The sequence below is a fragment of the Necator americanus genome, chromosome I (assembly GCF_031761385.1).
Source record: "Necator americanus strain Aroian chromosome I, whole genome shotgun sequence".
Taxonomy (NCBI): Eukaryota; Metazoa; Nematoda; class Chromadorea; order Rhabditida; family Ancylostomatidae; genus Necator; species Necator americanus.
The window spans coordinates 9,309,114-9,328,145 of NC_087371.1; the positions used below are offsets into that span (position 1 = coordinate 9,309,114).

The 19,032-nt window shown below is 44.1% G+C and overlaps 9 protein-coding genes across 11 annotated transcripts; 7 read left to right on the forward strand and 2 right to left on the reverse strand.

Moving 5' to 3' along the window:
• Window positions 1-54: 54 nt before the first annotated feature.
• On the forward strand, window positions 55-2,901 carry RB195_004953 (uncharacterized protein; the record flags this gene model as incomplete). 2 transcript variants are annotated; one of them, XM_064177193.1, is made up of 4 exons in its annotated part: window positions 55-1,027; window positions 1,088-2,025; window positions 2,783-2,838; window positions 2,898-2,901. In XM_064177193.1, 4 exons carry the CDS (start codon window positions 55-57, stop codon window positions 2,899-2,901), a joined length of 1,971 nt encoding a protein of 656 aa, XP_064034317.1. The 2 variants fall into 2 exon arrangements, with proteins under 2 accessions (XP_064034317.1, XP_064034318.1); XM_064177192.1 differs by lacking the exons at window positions 2,783-2,838; window positions 2,898-2,901 and having other exon boundaries at window positions 1,088-2,049.
• A 9-nt stretch (window positions 2,902-2,910) lies between these two features.
• RB195_004954 (uncharacterized protein) lies at window positions 2,911-4,405 on the forward strand (the record flags this gene model as incomplete). Its single annotated transcript, XM_064177194.1, has 6 exons — window positions 2,911-3,218; window positions 3,288-3,400; window positions 3,458-3,496; window positions 3,551-3,648; window positions 4,010-4,150; window positions 4,214-4,405. 6 exons carry the CDS (start codon window positions 2,911-2,913, stop codon window positions 4,403-4,405), a joined length of 891 nt encoding a protein of 296 aa, XP_064034319.1.
• Window positions 4,406-6,406: 2,001 nt separating this feature from the next.
• Window positions 6,407-7,391, forward strand: RB195_004955 (uncharacterized protein; the record flags this gene model as incomplete). Its single annotated transcript, XM_064177195.1, has 5 exons — window positions 6,407-6,428; window positions 6,494-6,554; window positions 6,620-6,791; window positions 7,053-7,088; window positions 7,146-7,391. 5 exons carry the CDS (start codon window positions 6,407-6,409, stop codon window positions 7,389-7,391), a joined length of 537 nt encoding a protein of 178 aa, XP_064034320.1.
• An 863-nt stretch (window positions 7,392-8,254) lies between these two features.
• Window positions 8,255-8,479, forward strand: RB195_004956 (uncharacterized protein; the record flags this gene model as incomplete). The annotated part of the gene is made up of 1 exon (XM_064177196.1): window positions 8,255-8,479. The coding sequence occupies one exon, from the start codon at window positions 8,255-8,257 to the stop codon at window positions 8,477-8,479; it is 225 nt and encodes a 74-aa protein (XP_064034321.1).
• A 2,458-nt stretch (window positions 8,480-10,937) lies between these two features.
• RB195_004957 (uncharacterized protein) lies at window positions 10,938-11,804 on the reverse strand (the record flags this gene model as incomplete). The annotated part of the gene is made up of 4 exons (XM_064177197.1): window positions 10,938-11,351; window positions 11,409-11,465; window positions 11,529-11,725; window positions 11,780-11,804. 4 exons carry the CDS (start codon window positions 11,802-11,804, stop codon window positions 10,938-10,940), a joined length of 693 nt encoding a protein of 230 aa, XP_064034322.1.
• Window positions 11,805-13,278: 1,474 nt separating this feature from the next.
• On the forward strand, window positions 13,279-14,371 carry RB195_004958 (uncharacterized protein; the record flags this gene model as incomplete). Of its 2 annotated transcripts, none has more annotated exons than XM_064177198.1 (4): window positions 13,279-13,462; window positions 13,535-13,740; window positions 13,826-13,861; window positions 13,967-14,371. In XM_064177198.1, the coding sequence occupies 4 exons, from the start codon at window positions 13,279-13,281 to the stop codon at window positions 14,369-14,371; spliced, it is 831 nt and encodes a 276-aa protein (XP_064034323.1). The 2 variants fall into 2 exon arrangements, with proteins under 2 accessions (XP_064034323.1, XP_064034324.1); XM_064177199.1 differs by having other exon boundaries at window positions 13,438-13,462.
• Window positions 14,372-15,218: 847 nt separating this feature from the next.
• On the reverse strand, window positions 15,219-16,167 carry RB195_004959 (uncharacterized protein; the record flags this gene model as incomplete). The annotated part of the gene is made up of 2 exons (XM_064177200.1): window positions 15,219-15,758; window positions 16,063-16,167. 2 exons carry the CDS (start codon window positions 16,165-16,167, stop codon window positions 15,219-15,221), a joined length of 645 nt encoding a protein of 214 aa, XP_064034325.1.
• A 624-nt stretch (window positions 16,168-16,791) lies between these two features.
• RB195_004960 (uncharacterized protein) lies at window positions 16,792-17,433 on the forward strand (the record flags this gene model as incomplete). The annotated part of the gene is made up of 1 exon (XM_064177201.1): window positions 16,792-17,433. One exon carries the CDS (start codon window positions 16,792-16,794, stop codon window positions 17,431-17,433), a length of 642 nt encoding a protein of 213 aa, XP_064034326.1.
• Window positions 17,434-17,937: 504 nt separating this feature from the next.
• RB195_004961 (uncharacterized protein) lies at window positions 17,938-18,507 on the forward strand (the record flags this gene model as incomplete). The annotated part of the gene is made up of 1 exon (XM_064177202.1): window positions 17,938-18,507. The coding sequence occupies one exon, from the start codon at window positions 17,938-17,940 to the stop codon at window positions 18,505-18,507; it is 570 nt and encodes a 189-aa protein (XP_064034327.1).
• Window positions 18,508-19,032: the final 525 nt, after the last annotated feature.

Sequence of the window (19,032 nt, forward strand, 5' to 3'; positions counted from 1 at the left end):
TGTAGTGGCTCTGATCACCGTCTCCTTCGTGCGAAAATACGACTTAGCCACACGATGGAAAAGAACATCTGCTTTCGGCAACGAAGGAGAAAAGAAGTCCACGACGATTGCGTACTCGAGGACTCCTTATCCCAAGGTGACTGGCACATCGAGGAGGATCCAAACGTGGACTACGAGATGCTGCTCAGAGGATTACGAGCCTGCGCTGAACGTGCCTCGAAGCCGCGCACGACAAACTTGTATCGAATTTCGAAGACCACCAAGGAATTGTTGGAAAGAAGAAGGGCTTTGAGGCTTGATCCGAATGCATTGCACATTGAGCGGTTAGTTGCAAACACTAGCTGCAGAAAAGCGTTGCAGGGGGATCTTTTGAAGTACAGGCAGAAGAAGATTCTAGGAGCAGCACAAAGAAGAACGGGTCTAAAGAAGTGCCGCAGGGATCTCCGCGAATATAATATTCCGCTAGCAACCTTGCTGAGCGAAGACGGGACTCGCACGTCTTCTCGTCGTGAGATGGTAATCATTACGGAGAGGTTCTACTCGAACCTTTTCCGTTCATCAACTCCTGTGTCAAGCCCAATCATCCCCATTGGCGAAGCTCCACCACGGATTCTCCCTTCGGAAGTACGAGTCGCTATCAAGAGCATGAAACCTGGCACAGCCCCCGGACCTGATTTTATATCAGCAGACTTTCTTCGGGCTGGCGGCCATCCGCTTCATGTAATCTTAGCAGCGCACATGACATCCTATCTTCAGAAAGAAAGGATCCCAGGCCAGTGGAAGACCTCGCGAACCGTTCTTATCCATAAGAAAGGTGACCGAGATGACCTTCGGAACTACCGTCCGATATGCTTGCTGAGCGTGTCATACAAAGTATTCACCAAGATCATCCTCACACGCATATCTAGGACGGTGGATGAAGCCCAGCCTCAAGAACAAGCTGGATTCCGCCAGGGGTCCAGCTGCTTGGACCACATCCAGACCGTGTCGAGGGTCATAGAGGTTTGCCGGGAATACCGCCAAATATGTATATATTGATATATATATATATACATATTTATGTATATATATATATCAATATATACAGATGTAATATACAGATATACATATTTGGCGGTATTCCCGGCAAACCTCTATGACCCTCGACACGGTCTGGATGCCAAATATATATGCCGCCTGCCCCTTGTTCTAACCTTCGTCGACTATGAGAAAGCCTTTGACAGCATAGAAACGAATGCAATACTGTCAGCGCTGGTCGATCAAGGTGTGGACGCATCGTATGTGAGGACATTAGCCAATTGCTACGAACGATGCACGACTAGGATACAGCTTTTCCACCGCCTTCCCACCATACCCATTGGAAAGGGGGTACGACAAGGCGATACTATATCGCCGAAGCTGTTCACGGCTGCATTGCAATGGATAATGAAATCACTATCCTGGGAAGAAAGGGGCATACGTGTTGATGGAAGATTTCTCTCGAACCTTCGTTTCGCGGACGACATCGTTCTCTTTTCGTGCAGTACCAATGAAGCAGAAACGATGCTCAACGAATTGAACGAAGCAGAGAAGAGAATAGGACTACGAATAAACAGAAAGAAGACACAGTTCATGGAGAACGCCCACTACGAGGACGGAGGAGTACAACTTGAAGGCTCCCAAATCGTGGAAACTCCGTCACACGTATACCTCGGACGTTCTATGAACATGGAAAACGACTTGAAGGAAGAACTGAATAGAAGAATGAGAGCAGCATGGGCAGCATTTGCAGCCGTCAGGGAAGCTACGGATCAACTGACGGACCAAGATCTTCGTGCCCATCTGTTCGACTCGACAGTCATTCCAGCACTCTGTTACGCAGCGGAGACGTGGGCAGACACCGCGGCCACGTCTAGGAAGCTACTTACTACCCACAGAGCCCTTGAGAGATGTCTTCTGAAGTTTAACCGGCGCACACAACACCTTGCCGGTCTTCGTAGCTCCGACTTAAGAGGAATGTCCCGTCTTCGCGACCCAGCGGAATATGTATCGAAAGCAAAACACAGATAGGCCGGTCACATCATGAGAAGAATCGACGATAGATGGACTAAAAGAACGCTAGAGTGGATCCTAAGGGACGCTAAACGCTCCCGAGGGAGACCGCCAAGAACGAGATGGGGTGACGTGTTCGCTGCACGGATGGACCAGACTTTAGGTAACGTCGACAATTTAGGGGACTACAAATCCTGAACTTCCGTTCGGTACAAATATATGACATTGGTAAATCTTACCATAAAGTAGTTTCACATTTCGACCACATAATAACGGTGGTCCATCTAGGCATGGTAGGGTCAAAATAGCATGGAGCACTGTGCAGCTAGCGGCACGGTGGAGCGCAGGATTCATTGGGAACCTTATTAGCACCATCCTACGCTGCAATTCGCAATGGTTCCACGTCTACTCCAACCGCCCTCCACCTACCGTCTATCGCGCCGCTTCGACCTTAGCCGCTTACGCGACTGCACTGAGCTTCATGTCGTTTTGACTCGACTGTAGAATTGACTGAATTGAAGTCATTGTACCATTTTGCCGCTGAATGAACATAAGAATGGACTGCACGGTCCTTAAAATAATCTTTACGTTTGCAAAAAAATCAAGAACGCAAAAGGATTCCACTACGATAGTATAAGATGCAACGATTAACTTTCTGTAAGGTTTTCTTCCTAACAATGTAAGGTGTACATTCTTTGAAGGATAAGTTATTAACGGCGTATCATCCGTCATTTTCAATCATGCTTGACAGAGTTTGACTTATTTCGTTATTTTGGCCAAGTTCAAGCGGTGGACGATATACTCAACGTTAGTATGTGATGGACAAAGCTTGATTTCTAGAACAGGTTGAGGTTACAACGATTCAGATAAGAAGGAGGAATGACTTTGCAAGAGGAGGATTATGATTATTTTGAAACTACAACTCGGAAACGTAGAACGAGACGTCCCCGTCCCACTCAGCCACGTAGAACGCCAAGACCGAAACCCACGAAGAGCCGTACAACGAAACGACCCAGTCAGTGGAGCAGAACATCGAAACGCACGCAGAAATATACAACGATACGAACCACTAAGCCAACGAAAGCACCGAAACGTACGCGGGGATATACAACGATACGAACCAGTAATGCAACGACAGCACCGAAACGTACACAGGGATATACAATTGAACATCCCAGTCTGAAAACGTAAGCATTAAAATGCAGAACATAGAGAACAGATCTCCAGTTCTATCCACTAAATGAATCTATTGACAGGAACTCCTCGAGTAATTTCAAAAATATTCCTATAATTAGTAGCACTAGTACTGGTACGACGGAATTTTCGACTACATTCCAAACAAACGACAACCCTGAGCTACAAGCTGGTGGTGCGTTCAACCTAAAACTATCACTAGCAAATCGACTAAAAATGGTTGCAACTTAAGGGAACACGAAGCTGGGCACCGCTTCAGACTCCTCCTCCGGTTCGATGCTGTTTGTTCTAGGTGGTGTAGCAGGTTTCCTTATTATTCTTGCAGTAATCGCTGTAATCGCGCTTGTGGTGATAAAAAAGCGCAAAATGCGGAAGAGACTTCAGTCAGCTCTGGATGAAGAGGATCGAAAAAGAAAAGAGCGAGTAAGTTCCTGCGGTGATCTAGATCACTTTTAGGAGAGAAACGGATAGAATGCGAATGCGCGTGTGACTCAGAGAGAGAGAGAGACTCTGAGATCAGACATAGAAAAGTTAGTGCATGCAAGGGTTTATTTTGCCACCGAATATAACCAAACGTTGCTGCGGACGTGCAACGTGAGGTGTACTGTATGTTGGAGAGACCGCATTTCTAGGTGTTCCTGTACAGACAGTAAAACACAGATCCTTTTATGGAAAAGCCCTGAGGATAAGTATATGCATACACTGAGCCTAAGATCCTTTGTTTGGATATTTCAGTATAAAATTACTAACCATATGAACAAGGAATGAATAAATAGTTGTTTAGGCTATGCAAGGAAAGAAGGCAAAGAAAGATGATGTAGTAGACGCTGGTGAGGAGGAAAAAGATGGAAAAAAGAAGAAAAAGAAGGTTAAAGTGGATAAAACACAAAGAACTGAGCTGCAACTAGGTGATGAAGAAGAGAAGGTATTTATAGTTCTTGCACAGGAGTGCACAAGTTCGATACTTAAAACAAAGTGGGTTTTCCAGAAGGCTCTCCTCGATAAGATGGATAAAGATCCAACACCGGCGGACATGGATCGAATGATGCAAATAATACAAGCCGGCAAAATGGACGAAGTGATGCGTGATCCAAGCCAAGATGCTAACCCTGCAGATGTGAACAAGATGGTAAAGATGATAGCGGACAGGCGCATGGCAAAAGCTAGAGGGAACGGATGAATCACCCTTATTCTATGGAGTAGTACAATATCGTTACATAAAAAAGGATCAATATAGATCATGATCGTCCTGCAATCGTTTAAAATAAAAATGTGTTCTTACGATTATTCTGTATTCTTGCTTCTTATTTGTTGAAAGAAAAATCTTTTTAATTGATTTTCTTGAGCTGTAGCCAAGATTGGTATTGATCTTCTTTATTAAACAACAGCTAACGTTTCGTCGTTATCGCCTTCGTCAGAGCCTACAAAAAAATCGAAGCCGCCATTAGTGATTTATCCTCTCGAGCGCCTCATCACCCTTGCTTCTTTCATTCATCAGTTATTCTCTTGCTACAAGAAAAACCTTTTTGGTCCATCCCTGTGCCCGCGTCGCCTTCACGTGAGCGTTTGAAAATCAATGAGGTCTCCTCATCAGCGTACTCAAGTAGAAGCAATGAACAGTTTGCTAAAGGGATCGGAGAGTGTACAAAGAGGCGCGTTTTCACGTAGCTGCTAGGAAAAATCCGCGTTCCCACGCCATTTTTCAGGATGATTAGGGGAAATTGAGTGGGTCCGTTAATACCGTTAATCTATACCCCGAACTGTTCAACTACCGTCCATGACAGATCCAAACATTGCTAATTTCGCGATGCGCTGCTTTTGAAGGTACAGAAACGCAGGGGACTTCAAAGATAACACTACCGAAGGCTACATCGAATGATTACGTTTAGTACGAACAAAAGCGATCAGCGGCTGGATTCACCGTGATAGGAAACGTATGGCTGAATATGCACCAAATCGTTGGTGAAATTTCTAGTGGAACCCCGCTGGCCCACCACTGCATGTGATCGCGATAGGAAGCAGTGTTCTCGATTTGGTGCACGGGCAGTGGCGAAAGCGCTTCTCAGCGCAATATCCAGGATTTGATAGTGTTCACCTCGGCCTAGGAGACGTTGGTGCTTCGGTCGCTTTCTCGTGCCAAATAGCCAGAGTTGAACTTAAGGAGAGGACTTTAACTTTCTTAATTTAAGGAGTATTGTTGCTCGAAGATATCGAATGTCCATTTAGCTAGCCGTAGGATATCCCCTCGAACAAGACGAACTCCTATGGGCCGAGAAGCGTTTCCACAACACTCCAGTATTTGCATGAATACGCAAGAAAATGAGCGAATTCAGACAGAGAAACACAATGATCTTCTGATATGTAAAGGAATTTTCAAGTCAACCTAAGTTCCGTGACTTGAAATGAGGGACCTTTTCCATCTTTTATCATCCATTCATATTGTTCCTTTTTTGACCCATCGTTCTTCGAGTTTCGCCGCTGAATAAGCGAATATTCACCTATCTAGCTACGAAAATAATAACTTTTCGCGCGACTAAGTATTATATTTTTAATGTTATTTTTTTGTGTTGTTCATTTCTGGCATTTTTTGAAATTAAGTGAAGATGTGAAGAAAAAAGTGGAAAAGCAACTCTCTTTTGATTTAAAGGCAGCGCATCACGACTTTGACATAGTGCGGAACTCAGAGCGGATGCATACAGTTCAGGTAGTAGATTGTGGAAAACCAATGTGGTTTCGCTCCTCTCTCTGTGATCTCTCTCGCAAAGCGCTACCCTTGTGCACGCACCGCGTCCACGAGATCAAGAAGATCAGTGATGCCTCCTCGCCAGTCCATTCAAGTGAGACAAACGAATAGGTGGCTGAGTGGACCTGAGCGTGAACAGAGCGTGAACATAGAAGCGCATTCTGACGATTCTCACGCGGTTTTTTTTGCCACGATTAGGAAGAATGAGCGAAACCACGATGGGTAGTGCAATCTACTGCCCGAACTTTCCTCCTTCGTCGTGTGTTTCGCACCACGTCAAAATCGTGATACGCTCCCTCAAAGAGACGTGAGGTGAACCGATCGCGTGACTTCATAACGTTCGAATGAGATTCATGCCAGAAAAGTAATATAACGTAAACAGAAAAGAAAAAGAAACAAAATCAACTTTAGTAAACCCCATTTCATACCGATGTCACGATGGGTGGTGGGCATAATGCTGGTGCGTTTATCAGACTTATTTCCGCGTCCTGCATTTGTTTCTTACAGGATCTGATTCTTTTTCAGCTGTCCTTAACTCTACGAATCCAAGTTTCAATATAACAACGCCGGTGCACCCAACTGAACCGTAATTTATCTTAGTTTTATCAAGTTTTATCGAGCGGTAATAAATTACATAATCACGAGTTTCAGGGAAGATTGGGACAGTGGCAAAAAAATCATCGTATTTGGAGGAATAGTAACAATGTTTATTGCGTTATTCATCTTAATCTATATATTCTATACGCAAAGAAGGCGTAGTAAAGAACGCAAGAAGCTTTTGGCTATTGCAAGAAAAGAACAGCTGTGTAGAAAAAGAAAAAAAGTTCGTGAAAGTTTTTTTCAAATCTCTAACAGTAAATTCAATTTCCTATCAAAAAATGTCAAGGATTATTTTTTTCAAGAATATCCATTTAGTTCTATTGCAAGTTCGCCATTAAGCTAGCTAGGTTGAAAACGAATTTGTTTTTAAGTCCGCAAAAACTGCAGTTTTAATTCAGTAAATATCAAAAACCATATAGAAATGTACCCTCTGAAAGCCAACGACTTTCATAGCTTCATTTCATTTCCTATGTTTTCATTTCAGAGAAAGAGACATCACAGGAAAAGGACCAAACCACTGGTAAGACTCGTAAGAAATACCACGGAGTTTAAGTATTCAAAAAATCGAAGATTCCAGGAAGTTATGAAGAAGACCAGTTCTGAAGAAAAACATATTATGCGCCATAAACAACACCAGATGAAATCAGAGAATGTTCAAGATTTGATGGAGACGGCGCTTCCGCCAACTGCAATCTCTCGAACTCCAGAAGACAAAGATCTAAACGATTATATAGATGCAAATGAGATTTTTGAAGAAGGTTCATTTCAAACCAATGCCACCCAAAAAGACACGGAGCAGCAATCTGATGGAAAACTTACCTGATATTCTAAAGAACATTTAAAACATGATCACTTATAAAGGCAAAAACAATCACAGTTCGAATAAATGCTTAATACCTCATGCTTAGCATTTTTCTATTCGACATTATACAACTGTTCTGGGAAGTTGTACGAGCATTTTTCAGCACTAACATTTCCTTTACTCTTAAAATGAATCAGCATTCAAAATATGTTTCAGCTCAAGAGATCAATTACGAATATTGTGATTTTCATAGTAATCATAGTCGTTTCGATTCTCTGAGTCCAGAATATTCTCCAGACTACACCTCTATCCGTACATCTGACGGACTCTTGTAATAACGAGGAACGAATGGCCGACACCAACCCAACGCAACTAAAATGGACCAACAATGGAGCTCACTACCCATTAATTAAACTATGACCTCGGTCACATGAAAAGACTTGCTCTAACATTGTAATGCTTCCTAGAGTAAAGGACAAAGTGCTCACAGTTTATCAATCCTTTTGGGGATGCTCCGCGTTCAACTCCAATTCAGAATCTTTTGATGGTAATGAACGTGTGTGTTGCTTCTCAATGACTCGCGGCGACGAGCCTTAATATCAATTCAGTGTTTTTGTCCTTCCAGACAAGTTCGGTATCAATTTATCGACTCTGGAGGAATGCAAGTCTCTTGGTTCGGCTCCGAATCCTCTTTTCCCTGTAATGTGACCGAAGAAGCGAAGATGAGCCGTAGCCACCTCCTATAGCGGTGTCAGATGTTGATACTTTCCAGCCTGGCATCCGCCTGTACACCACATCTTCCGCGTAAAGATCTTCATTGTGGCATACTCAAAAACCAAAAGTAGTCGTCTAAGGAGCTTCCTTCCCGTCAATTTTCGCCATCAATGGCGATCAATGCTAAAGTGCCCAATCCGTACGTCATGATAGGGCGAATAGTAGGACAGACTCACAGTTTGGAAGTGCGAGACATGGGAGTCGACCACAAACAATTCATCGGGGAGTTGAATGCAGAAGTGGTCTTAGTGCAACTATGCTGTATCTGCACTCTTACAGCTGCTGCTGTTCTTCAGTACACAGTTCAAGTAGCGAACTCGCTCGAACCCGATTGACAGCCCATCTACCTAACTCCGATTGAGGATCTCGAAGACACCTACATCTGCTTGCACTTCTTACGGAGCAGGTGTAATCCGTAGGCTGTAGCTAGCTTCAATGCAAGGCCGATAACATGTTGAGGTTTCGTGCTGCTTTCCGCGATTATCACAGTACCAGTCTGAACGTCCGGCTAGAGCCGGACTTCAGTCTTTTTTTGGTGTTCGCTTCGCTCGCCCTCACTGGCCAATAAGAAATAATAGTAGCGACATTTTTTCTAAAGTTTAAGTTGTTTTCTTTCTATCAACGCTTTCTTCAATTTTTTTGCCTGAAAATTTAAGCATAGATGAAAGATTTTATGGTTTTTCCTTAGACGCATCAGTTCTATATTTGGAGAACAATCAAACTTGATTTTACATCTATTTTCCTCTCAAACTTCCACAATCTGGAAACATTATTCGAAGTATGAGTTTCCTTCGTCCTCAACTATTAGCAAAGATCGATGTGCTAACATGAAATGTCGTGATCATCACCATCGCAGTGATAAAAATGACGTTCTACATCAGATCGCGTAAACTGTTGGCTATTGTGTATTGTTTTCGAGCAGCCGTTCGAATGTGCGTTTCCTCTTTTTGAAGAAAGGATGTTAGCCGTATAAGGAGACATGCTGGGAAATAGATATGCGAAGGGACCATGCAAGGCTCCAGCGCACCAAACCGACGACATGGTATCCGTCTCGCTCTTTTTTTTTAGAATTTCTTGACTGACACACATACATACATACATACACACACACGCACATTCACACAGACACACATACAGAGTAAACGCGTTATTATATAGCATGATCGTCGGCGTACTCGAGGTCGGTCAAGCGCGTCCTGATGGTTCTGGGATGGTATCGGCAAGACATTGATTTACTGTTTTTCGCATGATGTCCTAGATGGCAAAATCGGACCGAGAAGGTCATGCTACCGCCTCTTGTCTTACTCCAGTTACCACTTCAAATAATGTTATACATTCGGCTGAAGTTCGAACTGCAGCAGCTGTTCCCTGATTCTTGTTATCAAGTAGTTGAATTGAACTACTTTTTGAACGATCTTTCTTGGCTTTTTTAAAGGCGCGAATCGCGTTGAGAAGACGCTCCCGACGAAAAGGATCGAAAGCGACTTTCAAGTTCAAAAAGGCTAATTGCATTGGCTTCGAATACCTCTGTCACATTTCAGCCACTTTCGTGACGACGAACACCTGTTGACGATAATGACCACCAGATAACTGGGTGTTCTAGATGTCAACGCATTCACCTCATCATAGACAGCGTAATTTGTGTTCCCATCAGCGATCTCCGAAGGTGCGTAGGCACTTACGATCCAGAGTTAGCATCCTCTGTGATTGAACAGTCGAACAAAGGTGCATGTTGATGAAATTGAACCAAATTTCTCCACCAGGCTCTCCTAGTCGTTCTTCATAGCTATAGCGCAATCTCCTAGCTTCTTTTCATCACTTTCGCCTTAGTAAATTTTGCAGTCTCCGACACTGAGACAGGCACATCGATATCCTAGAAGTTTAGACAGGGCGACTTGTTGAAGCTCGCGCTGCAGTTAAGCGTGACGAAACGGATAGTGGTTGTCAAAGATTCTATGCTCCTTACAGGCAATTGACTTTTCTGGTTGTGGGCTTTGGCGATGTGCTGCTTTTCGCAATATGCGGAAACCTTGGGACTCATAACTGCGCAGGCCACAGTGCACAGATGCAGCTACAATGGAGTTGAGGGCCATGCTCGTGATTACAGTTCGATAGCAGCAAGCGAAGGTGTGGTTCGGGTTATACAGCATATATACAGTACAGTATATACTCGTAACTAGCGTAGCAGCTTGTACTCGTAACTCCCGAATCGTCTTGAAAAATAGGGCAGGAACGGCAACTGCAAGGTGCGTTGGAACACCCTCTTATGCACGCTCCGTTCCTCTCAGCAGTCTATTCATTGATTTTACTTGAACTGGCTGCTGAGGAGATTTCATTTATACTCGACCGCTTGCTCGTGGATCCGACATGTGCACGAAATGTATGGCGTTTTCCCGCATCTAGTAAGAACCAACACCATTTCCCACGTCGTTTCTCGGAACGATTATAGGGAATTGAGTGAGAACACGCCCGTACTCGTAATCTACACACAGATCACTATACCTTCCCACGGGTTTTCCGACTTAGTCAGTTTCGTGATACGCCTTTAAATGGGTTGAAAAATAGAATTAGAAGCGCAGAAGGCACACGACTTCCTTTGTATTTCCGTTTTCCAGCATTTGCTATTCATTTGGCGATTTCCTCTCTCCTATATAAGTAAACTATGCCGGACACGGTGACCCGGTACTTCTAACTACAATATCACATTATCACAATAAGACTTTACTGACTTCAACATTTTATTCAAGAGGTCATTGTTTAGGTCTACAATAAATGAGATCACTCTTTGGCAGATTAATAACTGGGTGGGCTCACATCACGATCGGACTTCACCTTATTTTCTTTGCCGTATTCTTCTTGGGGCGTCACCAATTTAATTCGGTTTTCTTTAATTGCTGTCATTAAGTCATCAATACTCTCAGGTGTTCCCTCGATGCTTTTTTTCTTAGCTGGTTGTGTTTTCTTCCTTTTCACCTTCTTCACATTTTCTCTGGATTTCGAAATCTTTTCTGCTGATTGTTTGGATCGTCTTTCATTTGATACTCTCGTTTCCTTCTCTCTTGAGAATCGAAGTTGTTCCTCCATGAGATCGTCTTGATTTTCCCCTTCTTTAGAATTCTTCTCTTTTGAATATGAGAGACCGTGTCGTAGTTTCTTGTGTCTACGCCGCTTCATATCTTGGAACTCTGGAGGCAACTCTAATTTCTGCTGAAAACAATATGATTGAGAAGCGCAATTTTCTAGTGCATGACATAAGATGAGAACCTTTTTTGCGTAGGTGCCTTTGTGAGTTTTTCTTCGCTTCTTTTTCCTGTGTAATGCCTTAAAAAGATCGTCCATAGGGAATAAACTTTATTTCTTCCGTGCTTTAATGAATAAGCATACCGTTGGGGAAATCTGGGCGGTCCTGTATGCCTCCCACTTCTTTTCTCGTTTTCTTTGTTCCCACTTCATGAAAGCTGCTGCACACAGCACAGCAAGGACCACTAACCCGAAAGCAGTCGCCACGATTGCGTAGTTTGGGATTGGTGTTTCCGGTAACCTTGTGGTACTGGATGCACTAGTCGTGTTTTTATAGTTGGCTAGAAAAAAATCTCTCACAGTCCAAACGACTCGGTTTTTCTAGGAACACTTACGAAGAGTTGTGCGCCTGAACCTCATGACATTGCGGCTACGAAATGAGGCAAACTACAAATTTGTTTGTTATACACTTTGTATCATTTGCGATATTCTTGCAAGCATATTTTTCATCAACAACCTTTGTTGATCTCTCAAATCGAACAATGATAGAAAAGATGAGGAAAAGTGCTAAGCGACAACAGATACGGAACTATCAAGCCGAAAGTTTTCTTCCTGATTTACATAATAAATAAGTTTACTTAATAAGATATTTAGATGACCCATCCTCGTGCGGGCCTAAGCATCGTTCTCATTCACGCTTTTCCCCAGCAATCATCATCAAAAAAAGTCCGTAAATTTTGCGTGTGACGTTCATGAGATTTTCGAGCCCTACCCAGCTGAGATCAGAGCTGACACATCTACATAAAAACACATATCAGCCCATCTCATCCTTAGTCTCATGTGAGGTCGTTTAGCATCTCCTAAGATCCACTCCAACGTTCTTTCAGACTAACCATCGGGGATTACTCTCACAGTGATTCCTCTAACTAGTCCTTTTCTTCGCTGCTTTTTTCCGATCCTTTTTCATATCTATATATAGTAGCATCTTCCTATGAGCAAGATACTAGCGGTGATTATCTAGAATTTTATTAAAGAAAAAAATAGTGTGCAATTTTAGGAAAAGTGAAGCTGTTGTTTGCAGTCAAGGGAATCCCATTGTCCGTACAAGGAGTTTAATGTAAATTACAAAAACCGAACAAAAAAAAAACTGTGCTGCCAAAAAAAAAATCGATGGCAAATGTTATGCAACTGTTTCAACATCGCGAATTAAAGGCATCACCCCACGAATCTGAGGTAGTGCAGATTTCAGGTGGAGTATTCGTATACGGGATGGGAGACTACGGAAAGGGGGGTGATCCCGTCAATTTCTTCCTAATTGCCCTAAAAAACGGCCCGGAAGATGCGGCGCGGCACGAGGCTGGCGCGCTCCAGTCGAATTCCCTGTAGAAAAAAGTGCGACAGAACGACTGAAGCCATATCTTCCGGGCCGTTTTTTACGGCAATTAGGAAGAAATGAACGGAATCTCCCCCTCTCCGTAATCTACGATCCCGTATACGAATACTCCACCGGAAATCCGTACCACCTCAGATTCGTGGGGTGATGCCTTTAAGTTAGAACCACACAACGCTCAAAAATCGCACAAGTGAGTGAAAAAAAAATCAGCACTGCTGTATGGTTGCCTTCAGAAATTCTTTGGTTTTGAATGCTTCAGTTTTTGAGCGCTTCTATAACTATAACTTCAGGATATGTTGGGTTCCGCTTACTGCCTTTTGGCGAATATTTTGTGGAGTTTTGTCCCCTTCACAACGATATGCCGATTTTTGGACAGATCTCAAAGAGAAGAATTTAATGATTTATAAATTGTTTTGAAATTCCTGTTTTCTGAAAAGATAAAAACGAACCACTGTGGCCGACGGGGCCGCACTGTCACTCACTGACAGGTTTTCAGTGCTCATGCATAGTATTGCAGTTTCCCGAAGAAAAATTGAATGCAGTGGACGATTTCAAACCGCAGGTCCTAAGATGATGAGAATTTTGACCTCCCCATCAATAACAAATTTATCAAGCGTAAACAGACATACTGTAGTAGTTCTTACTTCGAAGGAAAATATCATGCGGACTAGTCGCATACCACTCAGTGAGTCAGCCATGATTCGAATTTTACTGGTTCGTAACGATTGGAATAGAGAGATGGATTTTTCACTTTCAGGAAACTCACCTGTAAATACCACTTCAATACACGCTGCCACCGAAACCGCTTTGACGACGGCAACAGAAATAGATGAACTGCCATCTATGAATCTCGTAATCATTTCCGGTATAATTGGAGCAGTGGCAGTTATACTTCTTTTAGCAATGGTACTATTTTTGTATGAGAGAAAACGTCGCGTAGACAAATGGAGAGCGTTCGACAATGTTAGTTTTTTTCTTTTTACGGAGGAATCGTGATTTAGCTTGTCGAGAAAGAACGCAATACCGTACTGTTTAATGTGGTTTTCAGAGGAAAGCGCGCAAAAAGATGAAGTTTGCTGCAAAGGTGAGGAATTTCTGCGTCAATACAAAATTTTGCATGTATTTATTTGCGATCACCTTTGATACGTACGCAAGTTGCAGAAACTGTGCCTCAGTTCCTTGTTTTTAGCGAAAACGCAAGAAGAGACCAAGGGTGCGCAAAGGAATGAAAAGAGGAAGTTCACTATCGAAAAAAAAGAGTTCTGGGGAAGGAATTAAGACTTCGAAATCAAAGGACGAAGGAACGCAAGACGATGAGTTCTCACTGGATTCAACGGACAAGGTATCGTGGAAAACAGATGAAATGTCACTAGAGACCTTCAAACGCGATACGAAGGTTAAGTCATCAGAAAAAATATCTAACTCTGGAGAAAACGTCGCCAAATCGAAGGAGGGTTTAAAAGAGTCACAAAAGAACGTGAATGATATGATGCCAATGAATGTGGACGATCTGATGAAGGCGATCAAGGAAAATAAAATCGCACTGGCGACATCTGAAGAAGATGTAATCCAAAAAACTAAGCGCAAAGGATAATCGCTTACTTTTTGATCATGGCATGGCATCATCATGGTATGCAATGGCAGAATTTGTTGTAGACATAAACAATGACTTTTGAATAAACTTGTCGAAGTCTAGAAGTAGCAATGTTCGCAAAAAGTACAGCTAACCGCAGAAATCACTTCGCTCAAACTTTGAAAACGGAAGAAGTGCAACTTAGAATATAGTGCTAGAATGTAAAGCAGTTCAGAAGGCTTTCCTACAAAGGAGACCTCCGAATTTTCACCCCACGTGCCCAAAAATTGCAATGCAATTTGCAATGCACTTGAAGGCATCGAATCACAAATTGACTGTGTAGGGAATTCTTCACGAAAAAATAGGAGTAGACGAGTAATTCATATGCGTTCACACAAAATTCACGTTATTAATCCAGAAAAGGCGTGAAACAGTCTTGCGCGATTCAGTCGCCCGAACAATGCAAATAATTACGCGATGAAACGGGAACAGCTTCGTCGTCGTGCAACATCCGCAATCCATCTAATGTTGAAGTAAAGCGTAAAAGGATAAAGTCACTAGCGTTTCAATCTACTTTGGATGCGCCAACACGTTTTCCTGCAATTCGTAATCATTAAGGTTTTGGAACGCGTGTTGGCCTATACAACCACTTGCGGAGACCAGCCTATGACCAAGTAGTCAGTGTTATCCTCCCAGACAGGTCTGGTACCAATATCGACCCCGGAAGGATGAAAAACTAATAACCAGGGCGGTCTCGAACCATCCACCGTGTAACTACAACAGACCTCTAACCGACGGCCCTTGATCATCTTGATCACCTTGACTCCCGTTGATCTTCGAACTGGTCGAGCGGGCGCCAGTAATTCTTCTATCTGTCCCGATCGCGTGCCAGAATAGCCCACTGGTTCCTTCTTTCGCGTGGGACACGAAGAGCATCATAATTTTCTTTGAAGGACTTCGTGAAGAAATCTGAGCATCGGGTCGGCGGTCTTCCTGTAGTGCGCTTAATATAGCGTGGAACCCAGTCGCTCACGGCTCTGGTCCAACGGTTGCCGTTAAAACACATCACGTGTCCGGCCCACCTTATTTTACTTTCCTTGGCAAACGCGGCGGCGTCTCTAATCTTCGATCGCTGACGTAGGAGAGAACTTCGAATCCCATCCCTCACTTGCGTAAAACGGGGTACTCCTAGCATCATTCTCTCAACTTCGCGTTCAATGACGCTCACGTTTTCTTCCTGCTTGCGAAATGCCCAGGTTTCCGAAGCAAGAAGTACGGTGGTGTTGAAGAGGTGAGCACGGAGCCGGGTGTTCCTGGTCTTCTTCACTACATCCTCGATGCTCTTATACGCTCCCAAAGCCACTCGTCTCCTCCTGCCCAGCTCGGGGGTCAGGTCGAAGACCGATGCCTCCACATGTTTCGTCAAATTCGGTCAGCACTCGTTCCGCTTGGCTGATGCTAGTATCGAATGCTTATCAGTACGATGTCTTCAGCGCAAATGGTGTAGCTGCCGACCATCAGCCTTCACTCCCATGTCGTCCCATTCCAATTTTCGCATTGCGTTCTCGAGGGTAGCTGTGAATATTTTGGGTGAGATTGTATCACCCTGTCGGACCTCCTCTTCACGTCAATGATGATATTCTTGTAGAATGGCGAAATTCCGGTCGTGAAGTTACTGTACAACTCTCGAAGTACCTTTATGTACTGGGTACTTTATGAGTAGGGACGCCTTGGTTATCCAAGGCTTCAACAACCGCTTCCGTCTCAACTGAGTCAAAGGCCTTCTTCAAATCGATGAAGGTGAGACAGAGCGGCATTATGTACTCTCGGGATACCTCGATGAGCTTCGAAACAATGTGAATGTGGTCAGTCGTGCTAAATCCTTTTCGAAACCCTGCTTGCTCGCATGGCTGTCCTTCATCCAAGATTTTTTCAATCTTATTAAGGATTGAAAAAAAATGTCCACGGATCTCCCTCACTAGAGAGATCACAGCCAGTTAGTCGCGAGGCTACGCGGCGGGTCCCTGGGTGGCAGATAGGGGGCTAATTGCGGACCAAAAGCGACCTTGTGCCTGCTCAGAAACGTGTGTGGATTCAGGAAATGGACTCCCTGTTTCTGCTGAGCCAGGACTGACTCATGACATCCTTGCATCCCGCACATCCGCCCAAGGCCTGCAATCAAGTCACTGGGAGGTGCAAGGGAGGCGGTTTGGAGTCGCCTCCAACAAATAAGCTCCACATGTCCACTCCGGGAGAACGGAAGTTCTCCCAAAATTTAATAGAACTAGAGGCTTTCAACCTGCCCATAGGTTTTAAAAATGTTTTGCATGTCACAGTAATAGAAAAGAGTCTCCTGATTCCGGAGGAAAGCCTGGTACGGTAGCGCCAGGAAGGACGGGTTGCAGAAGTTATATGGGCTACCGAAACGGAAAAGGAATAAGATGACTATCTGTACTTATAACGCACGTACGCTTGCATCGGAAGCGGCCATCGAAGATCTGATGATGCAAGTTAAGAAGATCAAGTACGACGTCATCGGACTGACCGAGATGAGCCGACGTCACCCTCTCAACGCCGCATATGAAAGTGGAGAAGAACTGTTCTCAGGAACATGCGACAGTAGAGGTGTTGGTGAAGTTGGCGTCCTCGTCAACACAAGTATGGCAAAAAACATCGACTCTTTCAAACAATTTACGACCCGAGTCGGACTTCTGCGGATGAGAAGATGTGGTCCAACAGCAGCTTTGACAATCTTAGTCGCTTACGCTCCAACATCAAGCTACGAAGAAGAAGAAGTCGAAGCGTTCTATATGTACCTGGAGAAGTTCTTCCGAGAAGATCATGCCTTCTTCAATGTCATAATTAGCTATTTCAACGCCAAAGTTGGCCAAGAAGAACGCCTGAGAAGCTTCACATCGGGACCAACGACCTACAACGGAATGACCAGGGTGGAGAGGTTCTTCGAGTTCATCATGACGACCAAGACCATCCATGGGAACTCGCAATTCCGGAATTCCATTCCATGCCCTCTTCTCTACGCTGGTCGTGGGAGTTATCCGGTGGAGGGTTCCGTCATGACATAGACCACATCTAATCAATAAAAGATTCTGCCTGAAGGACGTCGCTGTTGTGCCAAAGTCCTATACGGGATAGGACCATCGTCTCCTCCGAGAAAGATTTTCCTTCACAAGGAGAGATGAGAAAGACGCTAAGTTCAGAGAGAGACATCCCAGAATTATCATCAACAGGGACCTCTTCGCTATGCTAGCCGGCTTTTGGAACGATTCTGCATTGGACGACATCGCCGAGGAATATGACGCCTTCACGACTGCGCGAAGAAGGCTGAGAGTTTTAAAACCACCAAGAGACGTTTGCCTCTTGAAATTCTAATTCTAATCCTCTTAAATTACGCCAGCGTGGAGCAGCACGAGTCGCAAGGAACCAAGAACTCACGTCCGAGTTTGCAAGGCTTCGCAGAGGCAATAAAGGAAGACCTTAAAGAGAGAAGAGCAGAAGTGCAGGCTGAAGCTAAAGAGGGGAAAAGCATCCGCTATGCCCGTCAAGACTTCGCTAGCCGCAAGACGAGGATGACTGCTCTCCGGAACCCGAAGGGAAAAACCATTGCATCGAGAAGGAGGATGGAGAAAATCACCTACGACTTCTACTCTGATCTCTTCGACAGCCATGTCCACTTGCCTCCTCACCATCTGAGGGATGATGGACATGTCATTCCAGAGGTTCTCCCGTCCGAAATACGACATGCTGTCATGTCGGTAAGAAATCGTGCGGCACCCGGTCCCGAAAGAATAAGACCAGAACACCTGAAGAATTTTCCGCCAGCACTCATCAACACCCTGGCGAGGCTCTTTACACGTTACCTGTCGGAATGCAAGGTTCCTACACAGTGGAGGACCAGCAAGACTGTGTTGTTGTATAAAAAGGGAGATCCACATGCATCGGTAACTATCGCCCAATCTGCTTACTGTCCGTCATCTACAAGCTCTTTACCGAGGACCCTGCACCCGCCCAATTTTGAAATAAACGATCCAAATAAACAGCAGAACCTAGATCATCTGCCCAGGTACAGACGCGTTGCTGATTGTCACTGTCTTAGTACCCGTAAGAAAGTGCATCGTAAGGGACACGGGTACAACTAGGACTGTTTTGCACGCCTTCTTCTGGACCATTAGGGTGAACTGACCGTGGTCACATCATTGCATAATCATTAATCACACTTCTCACAAATGAGGGCATAGAGACAATCAAAGTGCACGCGAAAGTTCAGTTTGAGCTTGTGTGCGACATATATTAGTTCTCCTACTTATTTGTTATTACATACGCAAACCCCTTACAATTTCATAGTTTCTGAATCGCAAATTTATCATTCATCGATGTATTCATCATGAGTGTTTATCACAATGTTCCTTCTTTCTGGAAAGGCTACAATCCCTTGGAATCAGAAGCTGCAACGCCAAGTTGTGCAGCAACCATCCGCGTCGTGGTGTTCGAGAACGGCGCCAAAAAACTGCGCAAATCGCAACATTTGCATTACAACAGTGGCACAACAGCGCTCTTATACCTTTGGCAGGGAAGCTTTCAGATTCACCTAGCTTCCAGCTGAGCCCCCGGAAACAAAGAATGTCCAGTCTTTCAAACGTCGAAGTTTAAAAAAAATAGGGAGA